Consider the following 26314-nt stretch of genomic DNA (forward strand, 5'->3'; position numbering starts at 1 on the left):
ACCACGTGAAACTTTGCTTGTTTGGTGGCAAATTCAGCTAGCTCCTGGTGTTGATGTTGCTATTAGTAGTACTAGTACTACTAGTACTAGCAGCACGGGCCAAAAAAGCACAACAAAAAGTCAAAAACAAAACTGCGGGTTTTTTTTTTTTTTCAGTAGCGTCAAATTTTTTTCCTGGCTTGTGCGCGGCATGCCAGAATCCCATGTGTCGGTCCCTTGACCAGTCCGATTGCCCGACGAAACGGCCCAAAATCTGACAGCCTTAAATAATGGAACTTTGGTTCAAGATGACTCTCGAACCTTAAAATTGGCACGCCTGGCGGCAGATGAGTTGACATGAGATCGGAATTTTAATCGCTGGGCCGCGATTTTCCTAGCAGAATCTCTACTACTGTCATCATTGTTTGTTTGCTTTTTTTTTATTTATAGTCCCGACAAAGTATACACCCCTGTCTTCTGTTTTCGATACGTGTACAGATTATTATCAGATAAAAGCCCCGACCGACCGACCGGCGGCGATAACGGGGAAACAATAGCTGGTGGGATTTCTTCTGGAATCTGAAGGAACTGACCCGCTTCCTTCGTTCTATCGACTTGCATGGATCTTGTACCTATTGCTACCCCAGCTTGCTGTGCCCAGTGCCCAGTAATCTACCGGCAGATGTAGCCTCATTAATTTTCTCTTTTTTTATTCCTTCGCTCTGATTTGATCGAGCATAAATCATATATGCAGGCGTGTAACTAAAAAAGGTTGCGAGCTGCATGAAGCTGATCTCGTGACAAACAAAACACGGCGGATATTTCCCGAAATTGATAGTAAAAACTGCATGTTCTGTATCACTCATAGTACTCTGCATTCAAACCTAATGTGTACACAAGACCAGATAAGATCATCAGAGTTTTAGACTCCAAAGTACCAAATACAGAGAGAGAGTATATTCCAAATCACTCCCACATTCATGTAGTCATATATCAGTACTAGTAGTACTATACTCCGTACAAAAACGGGGTTAGATATTCCACCGATCTTCCAATGTTGCTAGCGCGATTAACGAGTCAATGACTCGTATGAACCGCGCGCATCAATATATGCTAGGTAGTACGTCCGCCAATCTTTTCGACAGGGCCCCCTGCTAATATTAGCCATTGCAACAGTACTCGCTGCGTTATAGGCGGAGAGGCAACGTCTAGCCTCGTCTGTCAAACGGGCGAACAAACTCCGCGTCGGCTGTTTGAAACACGTCTGTTTGTTATTATTATTTTTTCTCTAACATGGGTGAAACAGGACTGCAAACAGTACAGTGTAGTAAATTCTGTAGGAGAGGGAGTCGTCATGCCAAGAAACTCCTCTGCTCAGCTTCACCATTTGGGTACGTACGTGTACGTACGTATGTACTTTTGCTAGTCAAACAAGTTGAGTATGTTTCAGCCTGTTCAGCTCAGACAGCTAGTCTAGCAATGTTCAATAACTACCAGGATTCAATATGCAGCCTAGAAATTTTGAACTTTGTTTACAACAATAATCAGCCCTTTTCTACTACGTACAAGCACATAAACAAAAACCCTTGTACTCCATACTCCATACCAGATAAGAGGCGATCGATCGCTGTCCCGCAAGGAGGGGCAAGGATCAACACAGGACGGATAGAAGGTAGGAAAAATTGGGCACTCACGTGGTAACTGACTACTAAATTACGTACAGAGTACATGAAATAAAACAGACATCCAGGAAAAAATCCGGGTCAGCTGGTTTTTTTTTTTTTTTTTTCAACCTCTCAAAACGAAAAGGTGCAGCTGCAGCAGCTGCTGCTGCAGCAACGTGCAGTAGCTTGAACAGCCCCCCCTGGAACACGCTGGTGGGGCGTGTGGCTCGGTAATAGTATGGCTTGTTCATGATCACTTCTGTTTGACCTGACTCAAACGGCTGAATACTACTCCGTCCTCGAACTAAAAAGCAAAAAAAAAAAACAAAAACGCAGATGAAACAGATCGGCACATGTTGTCCGGGGATTATCCGGGTTCTCCGGCACACTTACTTACAGTGTACGGACTCTACGGAGTAGTACACTGATGGAGAAGATGGAGGCGCAGCAGGGCCGCCATTAAGTTACCTTTTTTTCTCTCTTGATTAATTCATTTTCGAAAGGAGAAAAGAAGAAGAGAAAAATGACAGTCTACCTGCCATTAACGGGCAAACAGGTTGGGCACTAGTACCTCATAGGCTAATCAAGCCGACCGACAGACAAACAGCTCCTTGAACGTGGACCTGAAGGTCAGCTAGCCCTGATCCCCATCGGGCACAACAGCAGTTTCGTTTCGTAAGAGTCCAGACTAATAATCCAGTCAGAAAAAAAAAAAAGGAACACAAAAAAGCTTCCCAAGGAAACAAACAACTACGCAAAGCCGGGTCACCGAATCAGGAGGGTTTTGCATGTGTCGGTGGGGTAGGAGGATCCACCAGGGATAAATACTAAGCCAGGAACCTTTAAGAGAAAAAAAATTAGCAGTGGCCGTGTTTGGACTAGCGTTTTTCTATTTCGATGTTTGGGGCTTCTTCTTTAAGCTTAGCGTCAGGAACCGGGCGTGCATGTCACAGGGGGCGTGTTCTGATTGGCTGCAGGGCTCCTCGTGGTGCGGCACCAGTGGGTCTAACTTTAAGCTTGTCCATTTTAGGCTAGTCCTACCTACTGTAACTAGCGTGTTTCAAATGTGGACTACTGCACGGTCCCTCGTTGATGTCAAAGTCTCGACGACGGATCCGACGGACTAGAACGGAGAACTCCCCGAAGGGAAGAGTGCGAACTATTATTCTTCCGATGGATTTAATATTATTATTGTTATCACAACACGAACAATGATAACTCCCTCGCTATTATAATAATAGTAGAACTTATTATGTATCATACGATCTTTGGCTGAGACACGATCATCGATCATCATCGATCGTGGCATGTATCACAGCTGTGACCCCTGTCCCAAAACACGAGATATCCTGTTCCAGCTGATCAGCGCCTTTTATTCCCGAGACTGATACTAGTTTGATGTCTTACGTGTTCAGTGTGCATATACTTGCAGGAGTTACTAGTTACTACAAACAGTCGGCACATGTGCTTGCGTATCCCTTGTTTTCCTTTTTTTTTTTCATCCCTTAACAAAGTTCAATCAAGGTTTACGAGCGACAAGCAAACGCCGATGCGAACAAGCCCACCCCCCCCCCCCCCCCCCCCCCCCCCCCCTCGCAGGTCACCGCTTGGTACTGCCCACCGAGTCCCCGGATTGCGCTGTGTCCAGACTCCCGACCCCTTGCAAAGGGGGGGGGAAAATTGGACAGTCTAGTCTAGACCGTCCCCATAAAATAACGTCATATGATATGTGCGTAGTAGTACTCGGTATTTCAGGATACTAATACTATCATATGATATGTATAATTATTGCATAAAGGCTCAAAAAAAAAGTGCTTAGTAGACTGGAGTGTAACAAATCTTGAGATTTATACGTTATACGTACCTGGTTATAGCGCGTGTAGCCTACATGCTAACATTTAAAATCACTTGGTATATGCAGGAACAGAAGACGCATGCAGCTGGTCAATTAGTACACCTTGGTTATGCAGTGATACATTCGCTTTTGTGCTATTCTTTTCATTTAGAAAAAGCTCTAGATGATGGAGTAACACTAAAAATCAATTGATCTCATGTACCAGTTGAGGAAAAATATATATCTACTTCCAGTCAACCCATATGTACCTTTGGTCAATGTATTAATAGTACCCAGATTTACCAGTGCATCAATGTATATGTAAAAATCAACAATAACTGTAACGAACCACTTCTACTGTTGTAAACTGCTTAGTATTCAAATGTTGATCTATTGGTCGAATAACCTGCCAAAATACCTTATCTGATGTCGCTCTTGATCAATGTGCATCTCAACACCTTCAATGTTAGGATGGTATCTTTACACTTGTATCAACTATAATATTCCAGATCTGGTCAATGCTTCCTTTTGTTTGTCGGACTAATCCAGTCTGCGAGTCCTCCTACCCAATGTGCAAACGTAATCTCACATGTGCACACTCCACTACATGTCTAGATATCATGAAAAATAAAGTATGGAAAATTCCTGAATATTCTGTACTAACAATAATGTCGATATCTATAACATAAAACCATCTGGGATATCATAAACCAAAAAGAGAGAGAAAAAAACGCTCATCAAAACATGCTTATATACATTGCATTCCACTCCCTAAAGATGCCCTCTTTTAATCGATCCGAACCCTTTACTAAACAAATCGTGAATATCGTGAGACTTGCGACGCGTCGTCGTTGTGCCGCCGGGGCTAACCATGCCCATTTCTTCATCTGCATCATCTGCCGTAACCGTCGGAGCAGTGGCAGCAACAACGTCATCGTCATCGTCGTTCTCGGTTTCATGAGCCTCTACATTTGTAGCCTTGTTGCGACTGTTGTTGTTGTTGTCGTCGTCGTCGTCAATTTCGTGCCGTCGTAGGAGATAGTTGTGGACCTCCTTCTCGCGCGCAGCCTGCTCTGCCCGTTCGCGCTCCAGCTCGAAACTCGATTTCTTGCTGCCGCGGTCCCAGCCCTGTTGCAGTTCTGACGCGGCGGCTTCTTCGAAGCGGCGTTTGATAGCGGGGTCCTTTTCGAGTTCTTGAAAGATGTCGACATCATTAGGAAAGAGGATGGCGCGGATGGTGCTGACGGTCGTTTCGAACAGGAGCACCGCCGAAACGATCAGAAACAAAACAACCCAGAAACTCAGACTCCGCCCAATGCGCGTCAAAAAGTTGCCGTTCACGTCGTAGATGCCCTTGCCTGATTTGGCGTCGTCGTAGCGAGCGGACAGAATCATATTCCACAAAAACCAGCCACCAATAGAGAGGAAAAGCACGATACCGGACAGAAACGTCTTGTAGTGGATCTCCAAAAATTGCAGCTTGAGATTGATGACCGTGATGCATGCAGTAAAAGTCAACAGTCCCATCGGGAAGATGGTGTTGTCGACTCCCATCAAAGACTCACCAAACAGGCTGAACATTGAGAAGAATATTATCAGTGCTTCAATAACAGCCATCAGAGCCCATCCCAGGTAGATCCGTATGCTAAACGCCCCATTGCGTTGACCTTTGGTGTAAAGCTCAGGAACAGCCAACAGCGTCGAGGCAGCCAGATCCTTTTCAAATATACCCAAGAAAATGACCGCGAGAGACGTGAACAAGGTATTGAACATACTAAGAGACCAATTCTCGTACAGACTGGTCCCCGTATATCCATTATATCGCTGATAAAGAGCCTGCGTGAGGTAGAACAAGGTCTCCTTCCAAAACGTCCCGAGAGTATACTTGCAAATGCGAATGTAGTTCCAGCGACCATGGACAAGAAGCAGCTTTTGCAGGAATCGAAATTGCGCAATCGAGTAATCAGAAATTCGCGCGGCTTGTAACCCTTCCTTTCCGGTTATACCAATGCCGACATGAGCTTCTTGGATCATGGCAATGTCGTTTGCGCCATCGCCAATGGCCAGAGTGATGGCATCCATGACCTGCTTCCGCACCGACCGCACCAAAAATGCCTTTTGCTTAGGGCTGGCACGGCAGCAGATGACAGAATCAACCATAATCGCCAGCTTGAAAAACCGGGCCATCAAGATCTCGTCTGCTTCAATCATGGACAGCGTCTGACCGTCAACTACCAACACTGAATGGGCGATTTTCCCCTTTCGAATGTTCGATATCAGAGTGACGATCGTCCTTTCCACATTTCCAGCCTCCTGGTCCAAGATGACGACTTCGGAATAATCCTTGACCAGACGGCACGAGTGGCCAATGTTGATGGCAGTCTCTCGCTTATCGCCGGTCAACATCCAGAGCTTAATGTTGGCCCGTCTCAACTTGTCAATAGTCTCGGGCACGCCCTTTTGCAGCTTGTCCTCGATAGCCGTGGCGCCGATCAGGTCAAGTTGCGTTTCGATTTCTTCGCCTACTTTTTCAATCTTCTCCTGTCGATCAACCAGACTAGTTGTGGCTTCGTGATACGCTTGTTTCCATTCCTGGTACGCCGCCTCTTCGATAAACCGGGATGCATACATGAGCGTACGCAGGCCCTCCGTGGCAAAGTCGTTCAAATGCTGAAAACACCGTTCGAAGATGGCATTGTCGTCAACAACAAGGCTCTCGTCAACCAAATGGGCGTCGTCATCCTCCTGAAAGGACGGTCTGCCATCCGAAAAGACCGACGAGTTCCGGTTCAGCTGACCTGACGGGCGTGGACTGTAGAGTTCTCCACCATTATCTCTGTTTCGCCTTCCGCCGTCGGTTTCGCGATCCTTGAGCCAGACATCAACGCTTCGACGCAGCGAGTTGCGATTTGCGGAAAAAGTGCTAGACCGTCTCTGGGAGTGCAAGCTCGGACGGCGCACAGATATAGGGCTGTGATGTTCGCTGTTCCGCCGCATCGCTTCAACGGCCTCCTCGTTCTTGCGTTTACTGGCCCGTCTCTCGATTTCAACGGCCTTTTCCTGTGCCAACGAGGCCTGACGGAGGAGTTTCGTGATTGTGGAATCGGCACCTTTGCAAAACAGGCAAATACGCTGGTCGGGCATGCGAACAACTATAGACATCCTTTTCCGCGTACTAGTGAATTCTATCACGTCCAGGATCTCATAAACCTCATCCACAGGATCGTCATCCAGGCCGGATGGGTATGCTCGCACCGTCAGGGTGTTTGACTGGCGATCCTGAACCAAGTATCCTAGCTGCTGTGCTGCAGTCACCAGCGCCAACTCATCTGGCGATGCAGCTTGAAAAGACACCTCGCCAGATTCGTCTCGCTCTGGGATACACGTGTGGCAAAGAGCCAATGACAGAATAAAAAACTTGGCTTTACGAGCAAACAGAGTAAAAGGTTTCCGCTGGATATACTGGAGCATTTGAGTGGTGTTGCCTCCGTGGAAAGCGTGGCCTTGGTTAATCGACTTTGTTCGAGAAGGTTGATGATCTGTGTGGATAGAGGCCATTGACATGCGAACAGACGAAGCGCGATGGACGCTGTCGACGCCAGATTTACGACGCATGGCATTTTTGCCCTTGGTGGTGCGTTTCTTGTGCATCAATCGATGCCGGTCACCCTCCCGCGCAGCCTCTTCTCGCAGGTCGTTGTCGTGAAGCCAGGCCATGCCGGCCACACTCATCATACGAAAGCGCATGGTGTTGTTGGTCAGTGTTCCTGTTTTGTCGGAGAAAATGTAGCTGATCTGACCGAGTTCCTCGTTAATGGTCGAAGTCCGTGCCTCTAGAGGCGTGTCAGACTCCTCGTCATACATGTCAATATCATTAAGCAGGAACATCTGCGCGACTTTGACGATTTCCATACTGACGTAGAGCGAGATTGGGATCAGCGTGTTGAACATGATCAAGAAAGAGGTGAAGACGGGGCCGATCGCTACGTGTGCGTCTGCCAAATACCACGCACCGCTCTCGTAATCGCTGCTCCAGAACTTGTAGGCAATAGTACAGACCATGGCAATGAGAATGACCACGCTGACGATGATTATGACGACAGAGTTGACGACGGATTGAAGGGCGGGCTTTTTGATACGAGGATTTTTGTTTGCATTCATCCGGATCTTGCACTCCTCCCCAGTGTAGATGACCATGGCATAGATTTGTTTGGTATTTCGCAGGATACTGCCTCTGTAGATGATTTCGTTGTTTGTAAGCGGAAGCCTCTCTTCTTTAACAGTGGCATTGCCGTCGAATTTGTAAAGATCCAAGTTGGGGTCCTCGACTGTGAAGCGTATGGGATGCTGTCGCGCTATGATTTCCTCTGGTGTTGAGCAGACTTTGGACACTAATTGGCAAGGCTGCTTGGTTTTGAGGTTGGTTTCGCCATCGAGGGCCATGGTTTCAATATGGGCGACACCGTCCTGGCCTACAGCGTGCAGCAGGACCACATCGGCGGGGATGGGCTCGTTGCGCTGGAGTTTGATAACATCGCCCACCCGGACACTCTGCCATTTGACCGCGGTCCAGTTCTCATCCTTGTTAGCGACAGAAGCGTCATCCGCAGGAACGGTTTCCGCCCCTCGCTCTTCTTGCGACACATCGGGTCGCAGCACACTCACGAAACGATTATTCTCTTCCTTGTCTAATCGATAGCGGCGCAAGTCGTCAAAGCCTTCTTTACCCATGGAAATACCCACGAAAATCATCAGAGGAATAAAAGTGGTAAAAGTACCGGTGGTACTCAAACCGGGAATCATCTGCAGGATAGAGACAACCAGGAAATAAAAATTGGCGATTTTTGAGAACTGCGCCACAAACTGTTTGGGGAAAAAACTCCACAGGCTGTATCGACTCGAGCGGATGGAATTGTTGATGTATGGTTTGTTAGTTCTCTCGTCGAGCAGCTCATCCACACAGCTCACATTCAAATCAATATGCCGGCCGTCCTTGGTCGGGAGGATTTCCTGAATGCGAAAGACCTTTTTGCGAACCGTCTGGCGGAATTCCACCAGCCACTCGCACGCCTTTGAGTTTGCGGCAGTCGAAACAATCCAATTCTGCCCTTCGACGATCAAAGAGGAAGTATACTTGAGCGGGGTCGAATCAGAATAGCTCAGAGAATACAGGTCCTCCTGGGAATCGGATTCCAGCCTTCGAATCGGCTGCACTGTAGATCCCACTTCTTGTTGCGTCACGGCAGTCTTTTCTTGAATAGTCTCTGGCTTGGCTGCCTCTGGCCGTGTTGTTGTTGTTGCAAGCTCGATATCCTCCAGTTCTCCATCTGGACTGGCAGAATGCGTCTGTATATTCTTCGCAAAGAGAGACCGGCGCAGCGAGTATCCACGGTTGCGCGTTCGCGACTGCGGCGAGGTAGGAGAGAGGGATTGGTTTTTAGTTGCAGAGGGCACGTTGTGAGTGTTGGCGACAGATGTATTGATCGTGAGGTCTGGTCGTCGTTGTTCCTCATTTGAGCGGTCTGCTGCTGTCTGCCGCGGGGGATCTGGTCTGATATTATCGTCGCGCAAGCGATCTAGGTCGGAGGAAAAGCGCACTCTGGCATGGGGAGTAGCAGTCGTCGTGGTTATTGAGTCTTCGGTTGGCAGACTGGACACTCGTCTCGGCGCAGTTGGTTCTTGTAGATGTTCTTCATTTCCCGGCGAGCCACCACCACCACCACCACCACCACCATTCTTTTCTTGATCGCCGGCCATGTTTGCCCGTGGTGTAATATCGCTAGGCAGACTTCCGGATCGTATGCGGGGTGATTTTTGTAGATGCGATTATCGGGCGATCATAGTCCAGATGATATATCAACAATAGAAAGCCCAACGAAAATCTATTTACAAGAAACAGAAACAGAAACGAAAAAAGGAAAAAAAAAAAAACACAAGGGTATAAAATAAACAAATTCCGAAGACAGTCAAAAAGTCAACACAATTCGACGCAAACGTTTGTTGTTGATATAGTTTCGTTTTGGAGGAAGAGACAAGACGAGAGACAAACAGGCAGGTGCCACCGCAGAGCAAAGCAAAACGAACGCACGCGGTTGCCTTGCACAAGTTGCCACTTGCAATGGATCAATTAGCAAGGGGTATCCTCTTTTTTTCCCCCAGTGTTGAATGGAAACTGGAAACGGTTTTTCTGGCTCGAAGCATCACTGGGTGCAGGCAGCAAAGAAATGCCAAAAAATTGGGGGCGCTTTGCGGTCACTGGCCGGGTCGCTGGGGCTGGGCTCGGCGGGGGCTGAGTCCCCAAGCTGAGCCTGGGCGGTGACGTTTTCGTTGCCGGGGCTCGGCTTGTCTACATCGGGCTTAGCCGGCCATGTGGCTGGGCTAATAATAGTTTATCTTATTGTATACAGTCTTTTAAGTCTATATGTCTGTATCATATATCAACTTAGTAGTAGTATAGTATATGTTTATTTCTAGTCCGATCGCCTCACTAGCGTCTGACTGTGATGTTATGCCTGGGGGTGCTAAGAACACCATCGCGTGCATCGCCTATACGTAGTACGTACTCATCTTAATCACCCTTCATTTAATCAATTAATCGACTAATAATGCCATTCCGTAAACCAGTCTTTGTACATATCCGAAGCAACCAATTAATTTATCGCCACTGAGCCTTGCTCACGTTCAATGCCTGTAGGTACAGACTTTTACCCTTGCAAAACACCAGACCTAGTATCGGCGCGGAGGAGGAGGCTGGCCGTATCCCTGCTGAGGGGGGTAGCCACCCTGCTGTTGTGGCGGCGGCTGTCCATACGGTGGTGCCTGTCCTTGCGACGGGGGTTGGCCGTATCCGTACTGAGGCTGCTGGCCATATCCTTGTGGTGGTTGTCCGTAGCCTGGCTGAGGCGGCGCGCCATAGCCGGGCTGCTGTCCGTAGCCTTGCGACTGTTGAGGAGGATAGCCGCCTGGTTGTTGGTTATAGCCGCCGCCGTACTGGCCACCAGCCGGCGGTGGTGGAGGTCTTCCAGCTCCAGCAGCCTTTTCATCTTTGGTATCGTAGGACGAGTCGATCGCACCTAGCATGACCTTGGCAATCTGTCGTCCCATGATTAGTACTGCGAATGCTAGACGGTGCTATGTACTTACCCAAAGTTCACGAGTGAGGTGGACTGGCGGGTTGGCCCTCGACATCTCGTCTTGTTCGACCTCGAAATCTAAAGCATATTAGCGAGAGGAAATTATGCGTCAAAGGCTAAAGAGTTACTTACTCGAAGTGCAGTCGATAAAGTTACCGATGGTAGGGTCTTCATCCAGTTTCGCCAGGAACTGCCGGGCGTGCAAATCTGTGCCGACTTGGGCGAACTGGAAGGAGACACCACCACGGCCGTAGCGGCTGCGCGACAGTTCGTCGATAGCAGAGCGAATGCCATCTGCCACAGCACCGTGGGGCTCACCGGCAGGCTGTCCATCTGTAATTGTAATCACAAGCACGGGCTTATCAAGACGACCAGCACGGGCTGGCCCAATCACCATCGGGTCGAGCACTTTCTGTCGAAGACTGGTTCCCATGGGAGTCAGGCCAGAGAAGCGCACGCGAGACACAAGCGCCTCTGCCTCTTCTTTGCTGCGAATATGATCGCCCCGTTCTTCCGAGTTCATGAAACGAATGTTGACGCCGTCTTGGTCGAATTTGGACGCAGCAGTGGCAATCAAACCCAAATAGTGTCTTAGCTGGGACAGGCGGGCCCCGTCTTCTTCGAACTGGATAGAACCACTGTCGTCCACGTAGATGACGGTATCGAACAACGCCAGCTTGAGAACATCCATGGCCACCTCCTGGCCGACGTTCCACTCCTTCATGAGTTGCTGGATCTTATCTGGAGCGGTTTCCAGGTTTCGGACAAGGCTCTCCAGTCTCTCGGGTGGGTAAAATGCCTGCAACTGCTTTTCCTGGATAGTTCCAATCAAGAGCTGCTTGTAGCTCGACAATTGTTGAGGAGTTGCTCGAAGACCAGCACCTCCTTGAGGAGGCGCACCGCCATAAGCTCCACCATATCCCTGGCCTCCTGGTGGTGGTTGTCCATAGTTTCCTGCTGGAGCACCTTGAGGCGGGTATCCCTGTGGCTAGATAGCAAGTCAGCATTGGGACTCAAACATCAATGCGATTCAAAGAAAAAATAAATAAAATAAAACAGAGTAAAACAGAGTAAAATAGAAAAAACAAAAATATAAAGATATATATAAAAAAAAAAAAAAAGGTCGCAACGAACGGGAGCGTTGGGGTAGCCAGCTTGCGGAGGGGCCTGTCCATAGGGCTGGGGCGGGGCAGCACCATATTGCTGCTGCTGCTGCGGCGGAGGAGGGGCGGCCCTCGAGTACGATTGTTGTTGCGGTTGTTGACCATAAGCAGGCTGCTGGTATCCCTGGCCTGGAGGAGGCTGCGGCGACGAGCCTGGATAGTGAGCACCAGGTGGTTGAGGCGACGCAGTGTTGTATGGGGGATACGGCGGTTGCGGGGATGACGTCGGGTACGGAGGCTGCTGGCCTGGGTACTGCGCCTGGCCGTATGGGCGAGACATGATTGCGCGAGAAAAGAAAAAGAAAGAAACAATAGAAATAGTGAGATGAAAACAAGAAAAGGGTAGAAGATACAAAGGCGGAGGGAGAGATGAAAAAGAACACGCGATGCGATGTGATGCGATGTTTGGTGGAAGGAGAGAAAAAACAAGGAAGCAGCCCAGCCCCTCGGGTGTGAGTAATCAAGTCAAGTCAAGCAAGCAAGAGATACGAGGAAGGGAAAAAAAAAATCTTTTAACCTACGGGACCGCTGGGTTGAGCAGCAGGTGGGTATGCCTGCTGCCCTTGTGGCTGAGCTGGGTTGTACGCCTGGTACTGCTGCTGCTGCTGCTCTCCTATCAGTATTCCTTATTCCTTTATTCCTTGTATGTTCTCATGCAGCTATGTGTCAGGGCTGCAACTTACCGGCGGTCCGCCTTGCGCTGGAGGAGGCCCTCCTGTATAGCCCGTTGGAGGAGCCCCAGAGTAGACAGCCTGTCCTCCTCCTGCTGGGGGAGCAGCACCGCCTGGAGGCTGGCTGTTGGCGATCTTGGATGCAAACTGTATGCGTGGGTGCGATTAGCATGGTCATGCGGCATAGGCATGCGGATGCAATAGCCAAGGAAAAGGACTGCTACTCACCCCCATGATGTCGCTAGTCAGAAATGATGGAAGTGCTTTTTATCACACGTGCAATGAGACAACTAAGGACGAAGTAGAGAAGAAAGAGAGAAGGAAAGCTAGCTATATGATACGAAGATCGGTGACATAGGCTGACTGGCAAGTGGCTGGTGGTGGGGGAAAAGAGGGGCAGCAGCCCGCCGTGTGGCTGTGCCGTGCAGCTGGCGGTTGCTCAGCAGGATTATTGAGTCATATTGGCTAATTATAAATGGTATTTAGAGTGAGTAATTCGTATTAATATTACGCGTGCTGGCAGTTACTGCATGACTGTGGGCAGCACTTCCCGTTTAGGAAACTATGAGTTCTACGGGAACATTGAAACGTTTGGGCGGACAGACTATATTCTCGTATCCTATGCTTTTCGTATTCCATGTCTGCTCTATCGCTTGCCCTTCTTCTTCTTTTTCGAGGCATTGTTTGCCGTCTTTTGTTGCTGTTGCTGCTGCTGCTGCTGCTGTCCACCAAAGGCTGCTTCATCCTTCTCAGTAACAACAAATCCCTGTGTTCTCTCCGCTGCGCGCTGCTTTCCTTTGCGTCCCTTGGGCCTGTATGTAGACCGGTCACGCAGGGGCAGCCATCGCTCGGCGTCAGGCGCCTTGCTCGGGTCATAGTCCTTGGGCAGCCGTGATTTGCGGATCCGCTTCTTCGCCCGAGCATTCTGGTCCTTTGCAGCTCTCTTGCGCGCACCGGCCAGGACTGCGGCGTTGGCGGCCAGACTGGCCTGCGACTGAGGGACCCCTGCGTTTTCGAGCGCGGCCACGTCAACGTCGTCTGGCACGAGATCTTGGACCTTGGGCAGGATCTCCAGCTCCTTCTTGACTTTGGTCAGGTCTGTCGTAGCGTACGATGCAACATAGCCAGCGATCGCGAACTTGTCTGCCGGGTTTTGGGTGTGGATTGCACCGAACAGTTCTTGGGAAATTGCCAGGTCTGCTGGGTCGGGCGAGTGGAGGAGCTCGGATGCCGCAGCACGGAGAAGGGTGGTAGGCTGTCTGGATTGCTGGCGCCAGTACGATGCGGCCTTGGCCAGCTCCGCCTTGACATGGGCTTTTCGGCCTTCGCGTTGATATAGCGCAATCAGCACACTAACTAATCCAGGGTTGTATCGGACTTCTTGGTCGGCCTCGGAGATTGACTCTTCGAGGAGATGGATGGTGTTTTCGAGAGCATTGATAGCTGACGTGGTGTTGCCCTCGCCGACATACAACTGAACAATGGTCAAGACCAACCCGACATCTTTCGGCCGTCGAGCTAGCAAAGTGTGAAGCTCTTGGATAGCCTGGTGACCGGTTTTATCCTGAACACGAGCTGCCGCGTTGTAGATTGATAGGAGGTTAACATCTGGGTCGACTGATGGGTACGGACGCTGTGATAACGCCTTTGTCGTTGACCGGATAACACCGTCAGACTTTTGCACCTCGAGATCGAGTGCGTGCGAATTGCTATCCAGAGCACTGGACTGGAATTTGAAAAGTTGATCACTGTCACGAGGCTCCGGAGTATCATGGAAAAGTTTGTGCAGCTGGTAAGGGTTGATGTTTTGTTTTTGTGATATTAAGATGTTATTCTGGGCGATTTTCTTTGTAGAGAGATCCGTATTCCTGCAGAAAAAAAAAGAATAAGTAGTGTGCTAACTGCAAGGTCCGACCGAGACTTACTCATTGAGAGAGATTTCCCGAGCAACTTCCTCGGCGCTCTCAAGCTTGCCTTGTCTGAGAAGGGTGTAAAGCTGCTGGATGTTGATCGGCAGCAATTCACTGGCCTTGTCCTCGGGCGACAAGTATTCCGATGTTTTACACAGTTCTGTATAATTAGCTTGAATCCGAGAGCCCGCTTTGAAAAAAGGGCATACCTTTGGCGCGCTTCAATAAAATCTCTCCCTGTTTTAAGTCACCCCGAGCGATGCTCGCACAAGCTGCATTGTACGACGTCTCAAAAGCCTCGAGGTCCTCTCTGGTCGGTTTCCGGATCTGTGAAAAGTCTCCCTCTCTGTGCCATAATCCTTGCGCATGTGCTGCCCAGGTGTTGATACGTAAATCGTTATATTCGTTGCCCAGTTCCGCCTCGTTGCCAGCCAAGCTCTCGTATATCGATGCCACTGAAACAAATTTCTCGGCACGGTAGTTCTAGTAATTGTCAAAAAAAATATTAGAAATAGCAACTTGTATAGCCCAGAGGGACAACATACTGCTTGAGCCTCGACATGTTTCGCACCTCGTCCCGTGGCCGAACTCGCCGCAACCTCGGCCGCCTCACTCAAACGACCGCACTTGTACAAGGCATAGGCATATTCAATGGGGGCCTTCGACTTGAGCGCATCTCCGGCTTCTTCCAGAAGTCGCAGCGAGTCTTCGTATCGGTCGAGTTTCAGCAATGCCACCACCTTGGCATGCTGCGCCTGCAGGTCTGTTTTGGACTTTTTCAGGGCGGCGTTGCATGCTTTGAGGACTTCGTCGTGCTCTTCGATCGAGGAGCGCTGGAGCAGCTGGCTCAGCGATTGTACGGCAGCCATGCTCTTTGTTTTAGAGAAAGGGAGCTCGCTAAAAGCAGGACGTGAAGAAGACAGATGTTGTTGTGTGCGGGGCAGCGTCTAATCGATATCGTGCAGGTGTGCGGGATTATGCCATGGTCAAATGTCGCTAATTCTAATGCTGGCAAGGTTATTGCTTCTTTTGTGTGCAAGAAGCAATCGTCAGCGTTGTAGTCGTCGACGCTCGCTGTACAAGTGGGTTTGCGCCCCAAATCTCTCGTTTCGTTCATTCGAGGCAAGTGCCAAGATACGCCATTCCAAAAGAGGATTAGTCGACTGTCGCTTAAATTACATATTTTTACAGTACGTTACAATACCCGTGCTCATGTATATGAAAGTAGCCAATCATTTTTTTTATTGTAGATACAGGAAACGGTGACCTTCAGACTACATACTATTATTACTACTACCAGAAGCTTCTTTAGCCCTCTGGTTTTTACTCTAGCAGAATAAGCGATCGCAATTCTCGGTTTGATGCTGCAGCAAGCCTCTGCACTTGTTAAATCATCAAAAACAGTAAAGCCAAAGTCACGTAAAACTACATTTACTGATTAGCACCTGCCCTTATTAAGAAATAACCACATGCACTTCGCCGATGTTGGTTGATGCCTAGGTGACTCACTCCAGCGTACATCCTTTTTGAGGACAGATATCCAAGTCAGTGCTCAGCCCTAAAAATGGGCATTAGCCGCCGAATAGACCAACATTTGAAACTCTACTAAACAATTAATACTACATGCTTTTGAAATCACAGGAGCATTGAAATGGCCCTTTTGAGCAAAAACAGAATTATCTATTTTCTAAGCTTTCTCACGATACTGGCTTTGTCAATATTACTATTCCGTCCTCCGGTCCCAAACCCTAACTCGCCCAAATGGATCCGTCTGCAAGCGCAAAACAGTAACGAAAGAGATCCCGATTATTTCGAGTTAGAAGACTGTAAGTTGGTGAAAAAAAAAAGGCGGCCGTATGCAAATGAACTCTGACATGGTTCTTTGATAATATACATAGATGTCGGCATAGAACTAGGCGATGATTATTGCCGAGCTGGCATTATGGTGAACAAGACCTTTTATCTCATCCCAGATGAGCATGGTAATACTGCAATGCCTTCATATGTTACCATTACAGAGGATGAAATGTTGTTTGGATTTGCGGCAAAGCAGCAGGCTGCTAGCAATCCTAAAAATACGATTTATGACTTTCGGCGAGGATTTCTTCATCACTGAACGCATAAGATATTCTGCTAATATTCCACATTAGGGACTTGATCGGACGGAAATTCTCCGACCCTGAGATCCAAGAAAATTTAAAGTTTTTACCATACGATGTGATTAATAGTAGCGACGACAGACCTATAATCAAAGTCCCTAATGAAAAAGGACCCGTTCTTCTCACGACAGCCGAGGATATTACATCAATAATAGTCAACCGTTTAAAAATCAATGCAGAAAAGTATCTGGGGAAAGAAACACCACATGCTGTTGTTTCGTATCCCGTTCATTTCGATGACGTGCAAAAGGATGCACTCAGAGACGCTGTTAAAAGAGGCGGGTTTACGAAGTATAATCGTCTCATACCGGAGCCCATGGCTGCCGGAACAGCGCATAGACTGGATGAGACGGGGTATTGTCGTGAGGATGTCGAGGAGTGCCATGTTCTTATATACGACGTCGGAGAAAGATATTCCACTGTCACAATTGAAGAGATTGACTATGGTGTGACCGAAATCTGGGAGTATCTTCGAGAGGGCAAAAAAACTGGATCGCCCGATCTGAGCAGTTTCGAATTTGACTTTACATGTTCGCCGTCAATGAACCCACCGGAGGAAGAGGAGGAGGAGGAGGATCAATGCGAAAAGTATCGACAATATGAATCCCCCGAAAGAATTGTCCGACGAGTTCAACAGTTGCTCCAGAACGCAAAATTTACCGAATCCGGTCTTGACACCATTGTGGTAACAGGCATGAACCCTCAAGCTTACTGGGTCAAATCAGTCCTGAGCAACTCTCATCCCTGGGCCAAAAACGGTGACAGTAGCTCGATTATCACTCCCGACACAGCTATTGTGTACGGAACGGCGCTCCTTGCGGAAATTTTGAGTTCTGATGATGGCATTTGCACCCTACCTCTTCCCCATGTGACCATGTTGCCTATCGGACTTTGAAACGGAACATGGCCAGTTTACGGAAATTGTGCCGATTGGACGTCAACTTCCACTGCACAGGAGAGAGTTTTTCGAGGCCTACATTTCAGGGGACCAACAGGAGGACATGGGGTACATCACGGTACGGTTCTACGAGGGCCAGAGGTTGATAGCAAAGAAAAACAAGCTGCTCGGAACAGCGAAAATGCAAACGGCGATCAAAGGCCGAGTAGAGCTCGAGGTCAGAATAGACGTAGATGACGACGGACTCATAGAAGGTCGAGTCAGAGAGATAAATGGGGGAAACGAAGCACGGACGGGCAAACTAATCTATAACTGCAACTGGGAAGATTTTGGCGATATCCGAATGGATGCAACGATACGCGATTATGAAGACATGGAAATCTTGCAGCAGCGATAACGTGAGGAGGTGGCAGGAAATGGTCTTCGACTTTTTCGTTTCGTAGATCAATCTATTGGATAATTGCCTACCAAGAGATACAATAAAAGAGACTGATATGGATGCATAACGGTGTATCCGTCAACACCATAACACCGTAACACCGCATTTCAATGTCGCCCATAGCACGGAGTTAGGGATAGCTGCATGTACTATGTGAACATTTGAACATCTCGAAGTTTCTATTCATCAATGATATTAAATATGGAACACTCGGCTCGTCGGCACCGTGCGACCCAATCAAAAAGGCTACAAAGTCTTAGTTCTCCGTTTACGGGCCGGGACAGGAACAGCTCTTTTCCTATGGCAAGGAACCAAGCTGATATGCCGACAAACAAGCGGAGTTCGACTGGAGTGATAATCAATTTTCCGTTGAGAGGGGAGGGTTTAGTTGTTCATAAATTCGACCGTTCGCCCTTCCCAACGGTATATTTTGTGTTCAAAAGCTTGTGTTCGAGAGCCCGCTTTTATAAACACATTTTTTTTTTCCCAGCCAATTGTTAGTATTTAATAATGTCGACGTCGACTGCTTGCTGTTCACGAACCCCAATTGGGACCAGTGAATCAGTCCCGGTCCACAAGATTGCTGGGTTGGACACATGTGAGTTTTTCTGTGTTGCTGCCTCAAAAAACCGTTATTCTAATATGACGCAAAACCAGATGTTGCTGGCAACACCTCGTCCAAGAATGGAGTCATTATCGTCCACGACATCTTCGGATTCTATCCTCAAACACTCAAGGGTGCCGATCGCCTGGCCGAGCAGCTCAATGCCGTAGCTCTGGTGCCGGACTACTTGGAGGGCGTATATGCCGACCACTCTTGGATCCCTCCTGATACCGAGGAGAAAAAGGCTGCCTTTGGCGCGTTCTTTGTCAACACCGCGGCGCCGCCTAAAGTGATCCCCAAGGTCCAGGCTACCATCGCCGAGGCCAAGACCAAGTTCCCCAGTGTCGAGAAATGGGCTATCCTGGGGGTGTGCTGGGGTGGAAAGGTGTGTCTTGGAAATCTTGATGAGACTGAAGAAACTTCGAAAGAACAGCTGAATATTAACCTCTGCTTTTTTCCCATTTTCTAGCTCGCGGCTCTGACCAGCACAGAGGGAACCGAATTCGCCGTCTCGGGACAGGTCCACCCAGGGTAAATACTCGCCATTCTCGGAACTTTATTGAAGTGAAGAAGAATCCATCTGACTGTTTGCTTGCTAGTCTTCTTGACCCGAACGATGCCAAGGCCATTACGACTCCTCACATCGTGCTCGCCTCCAAGGACGAGGACGCGGCTATCATGGCTGAATACAAGACCGCGCTCGAAGGCCGAGCTGGCCTCGACTCGTACGTCGACACTTACCCGAACATGCACCACGGCTGGATGGGTGCCCGGGCCAACCTGGAAGATGCCGAGAACAAGAAAGAGTTTGAGCGAGGGTGAGTTGGCCACAGCAATTGAGTTGAATAGAAGCTAATCACACAGAGTGTAGATACAAGGAGATTGGAGACTTCTTTGCCAAGTATCTGTAGGCCTTATAAGGTCTTGTGGGTTCCTTGGATAGTGTGAATAGACAGCGATGTATATAGTTGGGTATTATTAACATCAAATACGACATGCCGAATTGGTTCCCGACAAATTTTGAGTTGGAACAGTCTACCTGAAACCAGTAGCAAATGCGCCAGCCAAGGGGGGGAGATCGTCGTGGTAGCGTCTATCAACGTGTCCAGTAGTCAGCCTGGCCCCCTGCAGGATGCAACCTTGGGTGTATATCAGTTGACCCTTATATATTATACAAGATACGCAATTCGGTGTCTGTCCAATAAGCTGAAGTCTGGTAGAGAAGATCGAAGCCGAACTAAGCCTTGCGTAGGATTCAACACGAAGGTTGAGTGCGATCGACGACAACAAGCGTGTTGGCTATCGCTGATTCCAAGCGAATAATGCTAATGCCAGTGGCCACCGTGTTCCCGGCGTCGAATTGGTGTACCACTTTTCAAGGTGGCAGCGTAATAATCTAGAAGTGAGGCATGGCTTCTTGTTCTTGTTCTTGTTCTTCTCCTGGCGAAAGGCGAAGAATCGAGTCGCTAGCTGCAGATGCGGCTCGCTCGCGTTGTGGGACCAAAATCCAGCACGCAGGAATTTATCCTAACAAGTAAAGACTCGCTAGCCTGCTAGGCTCTGCGTTGGCCCTGCTTCCAACCAAGCTGAACCAAGTTGCAATCGGGAGCGTAATCAACGGGGATTCGGGGAATGCAGGCAGCGATCATCGCCCCTTGGGACCCGCGCACCGGCCTCGCCCCAAACGGGCCGTTTGGCGATTGCGCCGCTCGTAAATTTCTCAATCATTTCTTCTCTCCTCCATCCAACACCCAACCTTGTCTTCCACGACAAATGTGCCCTCACACGGCCTCCCAAAAAGCACTTGCCCTGTGACATCCATGTGCTACTGCTAACGCCTCTCGCGCCGATCGCCCCTTCTCGCTGCCGCTTCTTCTGCTGGATTAGACCGATACCGCCATGAGCAAAGACTCCCATTTCGCCCGCCCCGTGAGCCGACAACGGAAGAGGGTGCGGTTTATACTGCTGTGCATTGTCGGGGCCGGGCTTTTCCTGTTCTTGTACAACTATAACCAGCGTGCGCAGCTTATTTCGTCTATCCAGAGCCATGTGGACTCGGCGACCACCGGTGGGAATACTGGTGGAAACCCAGGAGGAGGCACAGCAGCAGACATAATTGCAAACCTAGGCGCAAGCAAAGGAGCCAACACAGACGCAAGCACTGGGGCAACGACTGGTGGCTCGAATGTGGCCGCCGCTCCGCATGCATGCCACGAAGACCCAAGCATTGTGAACAACTATAACCTCAAGTTCGGTGCAAAGTACACTCGTCGTTCGATCCAGGTCACCACTCTCCACGGCAGAAACACGCCACTTTCCACCCCGTTGGACGTGAATTTGTTCGAAACCGAACCCGGCACTCCTGACGCCAGCTGTCCTCCCCCGATTATGGTGCAAGTCCCCGCTTCGCCTCCACCTGTGGACGCCTCGCATATCGATTTCGCCATTTCGACGACCATGGAGCGACTACTCGACTCGATGGACGCATTTTCCGCTTGGGCAGGCGATACCAACGCTCGGTTTATGGTCTTCATTGAGGTAGGCGCGAACAAGCGGCAGGCTGAGCGCAAGGCCAAGTACTTGGGTTTGAATGTTGAGTTGTTTGAGTCGGATCTCGACTACGAAAACCGTTATTCTTTGCTGGTCAAGCTCCTGGCCGAAAATGCTCGTCCGCAGACGAAATGGGGATGCATTATGGACGATGATACCTTTTTTTTGTCGATGCCCCGGCTGGCCAACATGCTGAGCCGATACGATGAGACCCAGCCCCACTACATTGGATCCTTGACCGAGTGTGATGTCCAACTGTCCTCGTTTGGAATTTTCGCATACGGCGGCGCTGGCATGTTCCTCTCTCGACCTCTGCTGGACGAGCTCGGCAAGGTGTGGGACGAGTGCGATGCTGGAACCGACCACGGAGACGGAAAGATTGCCCACTGTGTGTATCAGTTTACGCGTACCAAGATTGAGATTGCCGAAGAACTGCACCAGTTGGATCTGAGGGGCGATGCTTCTGGCTGGTTCGAGGCTGCGCGCACTGTGCCCGTGTCTCTTCACCACTGGAAGTCATGGTTCAACGCAGACATGGTCAAGCTGACTGCAGTGAGCGAGGTGTGTGGTGTTGAATGCGTGCTTCGCCAGTGGAAGTTCGCCGATGGCTGGATCCTGACCAACGGATACTCAGTCATTCACCACGGCGCCAGCGTCTCCGACGACGAAGGCGCCTTTGCCATGGAATTCACCTGGGAAGACATCAACGGGTCGAACGAAGAGTCGTATGTCCGCGCCCTCGGCCCTCTTCGGCCCAAGGAGCATGACAAGGTCTCGTTCCAGTTGGAAGACGTTCTTATCGAGGGTGGCTCGATTCGTCAGATTTACATTCTTCGCGACGAGAAGGAAGGTGACCACCTTTTGGAATTGGTGTGGCATCTGTCCTCATAAAGTAGGCTGTTTTCTTTTCTTTTCTTTTCTTTTTTCTTTTTTTCACAGCTGTATTCGTATATGTATTATTATCGCGACTCTTGCCAGCTTGAGACTCGATGTGGGTTTCAAACGTTCTTTGGAGGAGCTAATTTTGTTTAGTCTCTGTCGGTTTTCATCCCAGCATGGCTGTTCTAGATGTCATTTCACGGCGTTTTGGGTTTGCTGTTCTGCTTTGGTTCAAGTATTCTTTCTTGGAGTACTTGAATTGATGACTACCATGTCACTTGTATATATGAAATACAAATTGCGTTTTATCGTATCAATTAATGACATGATGTACTCGTTGTGTCCAGATTCAATTATTATATCCAATACATAGTGCGATCAGTATATGCCGTAGGGGCCATATATACGCAGCTCAAAAAAAAAAAGAAAATAAATTACCACTTCAACACCCAATCTCCACCCCAAGCACCGCTCTCCTTGGTCAAATCAGCCAGTCCATTGACAACAAGCACCTTACTCTTCTCATTGTACACAACAGCATCGCCAGCCACAGTCTGGCCATTCAGCGTGACGTTTCCAGCCGGACGCGACGCAACGCCGAGCACCGTGACGTTGGCCAGCGCATTAGCATCGTGAAAGCTGCCGCGCACGCTGGCGAACAGAGTCGACGCGTTTGTGGCCGTGAAATCGACGGTCAGTGTGGCATTGGGCTCGATGCTCTCGCCGTCATCGACGTATAGCGAACCCGCCGCGGTGCCCTCGCGTCCTAGAGCGACGAGCAGCGACCACGGACTGTTGCGCACATCGCGTGTAGTGAGTGCAGGTTGTTGCAGTGAGAGAACGCTGCTACCGCGTACAAATACGGGGATGTGGCCGAGTGGTGCGTCGATCGTGGTGTTTACGCCGGGTTTGGCTTTGGTGAATTCGGTTTGTGTGTACCAGTCGTACCAGATCTCGCCAGCACTAAGACCTGGGAACACGCCGCGCACGCTGTCGGCGCCTTGCTCGAGCACGGGGATTACCATTAGTGACGGGCCTACGAGGAACTGGCGATCGGCTGAGGCGAGGCTTGGGTCTGTGGGGAATTCCCAGGCCAGAGCGCGCATCACAGTTGAGCCTGTGGTGTGGGCGAGGTGGAAGAGTGTGTAGAAGTATGGGAGCAAGGCGTAGCGGATTTGCATGGCGGATTTGGTGCTGTCAATGACCGATGCCCAGTAGTATGGCTCCTGCGGAAGGGTTGACTGTTCGTTGTGATTGCGGTAAAAGGGGAAAAACGCAGACAGTTGCATCCACCGATTGCACAGCTCTTCGTCGGTGTTGCCGTTGAATCCGCACGTGTCGACGCCGAACATGGGAATACCGTAGAGGGAGAAGGAGAGGGCCTGTGGGATGGAAAGGAACATGTATAGCCATTTCGAGGCATTGTCGCCGCCCCAGTGACCTGTCCATTTTCCGGACCCAGCAAAGCTGGAACGCGAGATGATGAAGGGCCGCTTGCCGGGGAAGACTTGGGTTAGGGCTAGGTATGTCGCGTTGGTTTGCTGGTATCCCGCCAGGTTGTGCACGTCGTATTCTTGTACCCCGTCGACGTGGGTGGCATTTGGAGACACGGCATGCACTGCAAGATCATGACCCGTTTGAACGTGGTTGATCACGTATGGGGGGTGGTTGACGTTGCGGATACCTGGTGTAGGGGTGGTGACGAGATAGGTAGCTGTTGTAGAATCAGCAGTCGAAGGATATGCTGATGCCTGGCTAGCAGATGCCGACGCAGCCGCCGCAGCCTCTGTGGAGTTGGTCACATTGAAGTTTTCTGGATAGTCATAGATGACACCTCCCGGTTCGCCTGGAAGCAAGAATCCCGGGTGCACTGGGTTCAGAGTGAGATTGCCGCTGCCGCAGCTGCCCACGCAGAAAGACGAGATCTCGTTCATGTCGAGCCAGATGCCGTCGTATTTGACGTTTTTGTAGTACTCAACGAACTCGTTGATCCACCAGTCAACGGTTTTGGGACGGTGCCAATCGGGGAACACCGTGTAACCGGGCCAGACAGCTCCAATGTAGGTGCTGCCATCGGGGTTTTTGAGCCAGACATCATCTTTGGTGCCGCGTTCGTGTGTGGGGTACCTGTTGTTATAGCATTAGCATATATAACTAGAATCGGCATTGGTTAACCCAAGTAGTATAAACATACGCGTCAGACTTGTTATTCGGGTTGGGGTCATAAATGGCAGCATCGATAATGGGAATATAGTGACGGCCGCTCTTGTGAAGTTCTTCGAGAAATTTCTCTCCATCTTCGTACGACCAGCTCACGGCATCATTTTCAAAGTCCCGGTACTGGTTCATATAGTCGATATCAGTCCAGATATTTTCCAAGGGAATCTCGAATTTCTCAAACGTCGCGACGACATCGGCAAGGTGGCTCCAGCTCTTGTAGCCCCAGCGGCACTGGTGATACCCCAGGGTGAAGTACTGCTGCATGGCTGGGAGCCCAATCGTGCTGGTTTGGTATGTCTTGCTGACTTCAACCTGGGTCGGACCGGAGTAGAAGTACAGGTCGATGCTGCCGCCGATGGTCCGCCAGGTAATATTGTCGGGACGCAGAAGAACCTCTTGGCCGTGGGCATTGCGCAAGAATACACCGTGCGAGAGGGATATGTACTCCTTGGATGCATGCGTGGCGCTGGCGGACACAAGCTTGTACGTGCCGTGCTCCGAGTCAACTTCATAATACCGGGTGTCCAGGTAGAACGGGTGAGTGCCATAGATGTTTCTACACCAGTTAATTATTTTCCTATGCTCAAATATTCGGAACTGGGAAAAAAAAAAAAAAAAAAACTTACTGGTCCAGTGGGTCCGCGGCATCGGCGTTGTAGGTGGTGAGGTTGATATTGTTCCCCAATCGTAGTCCATGCATCCGCTCTCCAAGGCCATAGAGATTGTAGTCATCCGGCAGGAGACTGGCAAACTCAATGAACTGGTTCTCAAACACAAGAACAGAGCCCTCCGTGCTAAACAAAATGTCACCAGTGGCCTTGCGGATCACCTTGAAGTTGAAGGAAGGCTCGTTGGACCAGGTAAACAAGAGGTCGCTCTCAGGAATCGAGTCTGTCTCTGGCTTGGGCTTGGGGACTACCTCCTCTGGCAGAATATACCAGCTCTGATTGGAGGCGTCGATATGAGTCGGTTTGATATAAACATTCAGACGATCCTCCGCTTGGTATTCAACAGTCAGATTAAGCGAAGAGACATCGGTTCCATAGGCATTGCATGCTTTCCCAGCAAGCGACAGCGTAGCCGTGAGGCCATACTTGGTGCTGCTGACATTCAACGCTTTGTATCCGGGACAGACTGTCTGCGCATTGACGGCATTGGGGTCATCGATATTGGCAATCAAGGTGGCGCCAATATCAGCAGATGCCGGCGAAGTGAACTGGGACGATGGAGCTGACGAAGTCGACGTGACCGATCCAGCAAGAGCGCCCAGAGATTGGAACAGCAAAACACATGCTGCCACAGCTGCCGAACGTGCCATTTTGCTCTCACTCACGCTCTATCGTTCTTTCTTTTCAGAGAGATGTATAGAATCTGGAGGTCTGCGGCTTTCCACAGAAACAGAAAAGGACGACTCTTGGTCCTTAAATGCAAGGGGTTCTCTATATATAATTCTGCGTTTTCCCGCTCATCCTAGGGTAGCTCTCCGGGGTTACAGCAATACACCCAGGGCTCTTACCACAAGCTACACAGATTAATCTATGAAGCTTCTGGCCGTCGTGGTGAGAGGAGCAAGAAAGCAACAGCTCTCCACAATTCCGCCGTCGCGGCCAATTGGCTTCCCCGCATTTTTGCCGTCTGGGGTTTGGGCCAAGCCAAACAGTGCAAACGCGCGCTCGAACTATGGGAAACACAGCGAGCTCAGCTGTCAATAACAATAATAACACCACGCCCAGAGGATATTTATCTGTTTGGCTTTCTACACATATCTGGTCACGTGACCAGACGGCAGCCCTAATGGCGGATGCCAGCCACGTGACCGGGCCGCGCCTTCCCCGCGTCGGCTCGGCCAAGCGACGGCGGGGCGACCAACTTCAGCTTCATCTTTATCTTCGGCGGCCTCAGCTCGTCGACAACGGCAGCCCGACCGAGAAATAATGCCAACATTCGCGATGTTATATGATTGATGAGTTCTCATGGCGTGCGTCCACTCAGCGCACCGTGCATCCCTGCACGCCGTCTTGCAAGCCAAGCCGCGCGATAGCCCCGCGCCATTGGTCGGCGACCCCGACGACTCCCCGATTCTAGCTGGCTAGCTTCAAAGTTCACCCCCGCCTCTTGGGGACTCATAGATGGCATCATGATTTGGCGGCTCGTGCTTCATTTCGCAACAATGGAGAGCTTCACGCCAACGACCTTCATTTGGCCCTACAT

At 49.8% G+C, this 26314-nt stretch overlaps 6 protein-coding genes across 6 annotated transcripts; 2 read left to right on the forward strand and 4 right to left on the reverse strand.

Moving 5' to 3' along the window:
- Positions 1–4248: 4248 nt before the first annotated feature.
- TRUGW13939_11382 (uncharacterized protein) lies at positions 4249–9234 on the reverse strand (the record flags this gene model as incomplete). Its single annotated transcript, XM_035494490.1, has 1 exon — positions 4249–9234. The coding sequence occupies one exon, from the start codon at positions 9232–9234 to the stop codon at positions 4249–4251; it is 4986 nt and encodes a 1661-aa protein (XP_035350383.1).
- Positions 9235–10203: 969 nt separating this feature from the next.
- TRUGW13939_11383 (uncharacterized protein) lies at positions 10204–12678 on the reverse strand (the record flags this gene model as incomplete). Its single annotated transcript, XM_035494491.1, has 7 exons — positions 10204–10569; positions 10621–10688; positions 10743–11598; positions 11745–12032; positions 12295–12378; positions 12457–12591; positions 12673–12678. 7 exons carry the CDS (start codon positions 12676–12678, stop codon positions 10204–10206), a joined length of 1803 nt encoding a protein of 600 aa, XP_035350384.1.
- Positions 12679–13090: 412 nt separating this feature from the next.
- TRUGW13939_11384 (uncharacterized protein) lies at positions 13091–15223 on the reverse strand (the record flags this gene model as incomplete). Its single annotated transcript, XM_035494492.1, has 4 exons — positions 13091–14312; positions 14370–14514; positions 14564–14837; positions 14900–15223. The coding sequence occupies 4 exons, from the start codon at positions 15221–15223 to the stop codon at positions 13091–13093; spliced, it is 1965 nt and encodes a 654-aa protein (XP_035350385.1).
- A 782-nt stretch (positions 15224–16005) lies between these two features.
- On the forward strand, positions 16006–17808 carry TRUGW13939_11385 (uncharacterized protein; the record flags this gene model as incomplete). The annotated part of the gene is made up of 4 exons (XM_035494493.1): positions 16006–16180; positions 16253–16382; positions 16505–17381; positions 17425–17808. The coding sequence occupies 4 exons, from the start codon at positions 16006–16008 to the stop codon at positions 17806–17808; spliced, it is 1566 nt and encodes a 521-aa protein (XP_035350386.1).
- Positions 17809–18360: 552 nt separating this feature from the next.
- On the forward strand, positions 18361–21895 carry TRUGW13939_11386 (uncharacterized protein; the record flags this gene model as incomplete). The annotated part of the gene is made up of 7 exons (XM_035494494.1): positions 18361–18448; positions 18508–18839; positions 18924–18985; positions 19054–19272; positions 19326–19361; positions 19411–19426; positions 20342–21895. The coding sequence occupies 7 exons, from the start codon at positions 18361–18363 to the stop codon at positions 21893–21895; spliced, it is 2307 nt and encodes a 768-aa protein (XP_035350387.1).
- Positions 21896–22317: 422 nt separating this feature from the next.
- On the reverse strand, positions 22318–25421 carry TRUGW13939_11387 (uncharacterized protein; the record flags this gene model as incomplete). Its single annotated transcript, XM_035494495.1, has 3 exons — positions 22318–24010; positions 24078–24659; positions 24730–25421. 3 exons carry the CDS (start codon positions 25419–25421, stop codon positions 22318–22320), a joined length of 2967 nt encoding a protein of 988 aa, XP_035350388.1.
- Positions 25422–26314: the final 893 nt, after the last annotated feature.

Source organism: Talaromyces rugulosus, chromosome VI (assembly GCF_013368755.1).
Source record: "Talaromyces rugulosus chromosome VI, complete sequence".
Lineage (NCBI taxonomy): Eukaryota > Fungi > Ascomycota > Eurotiomycetes > Eurotiales > Trichocomaceae > Talaromyces > Talaromyces rugulosus.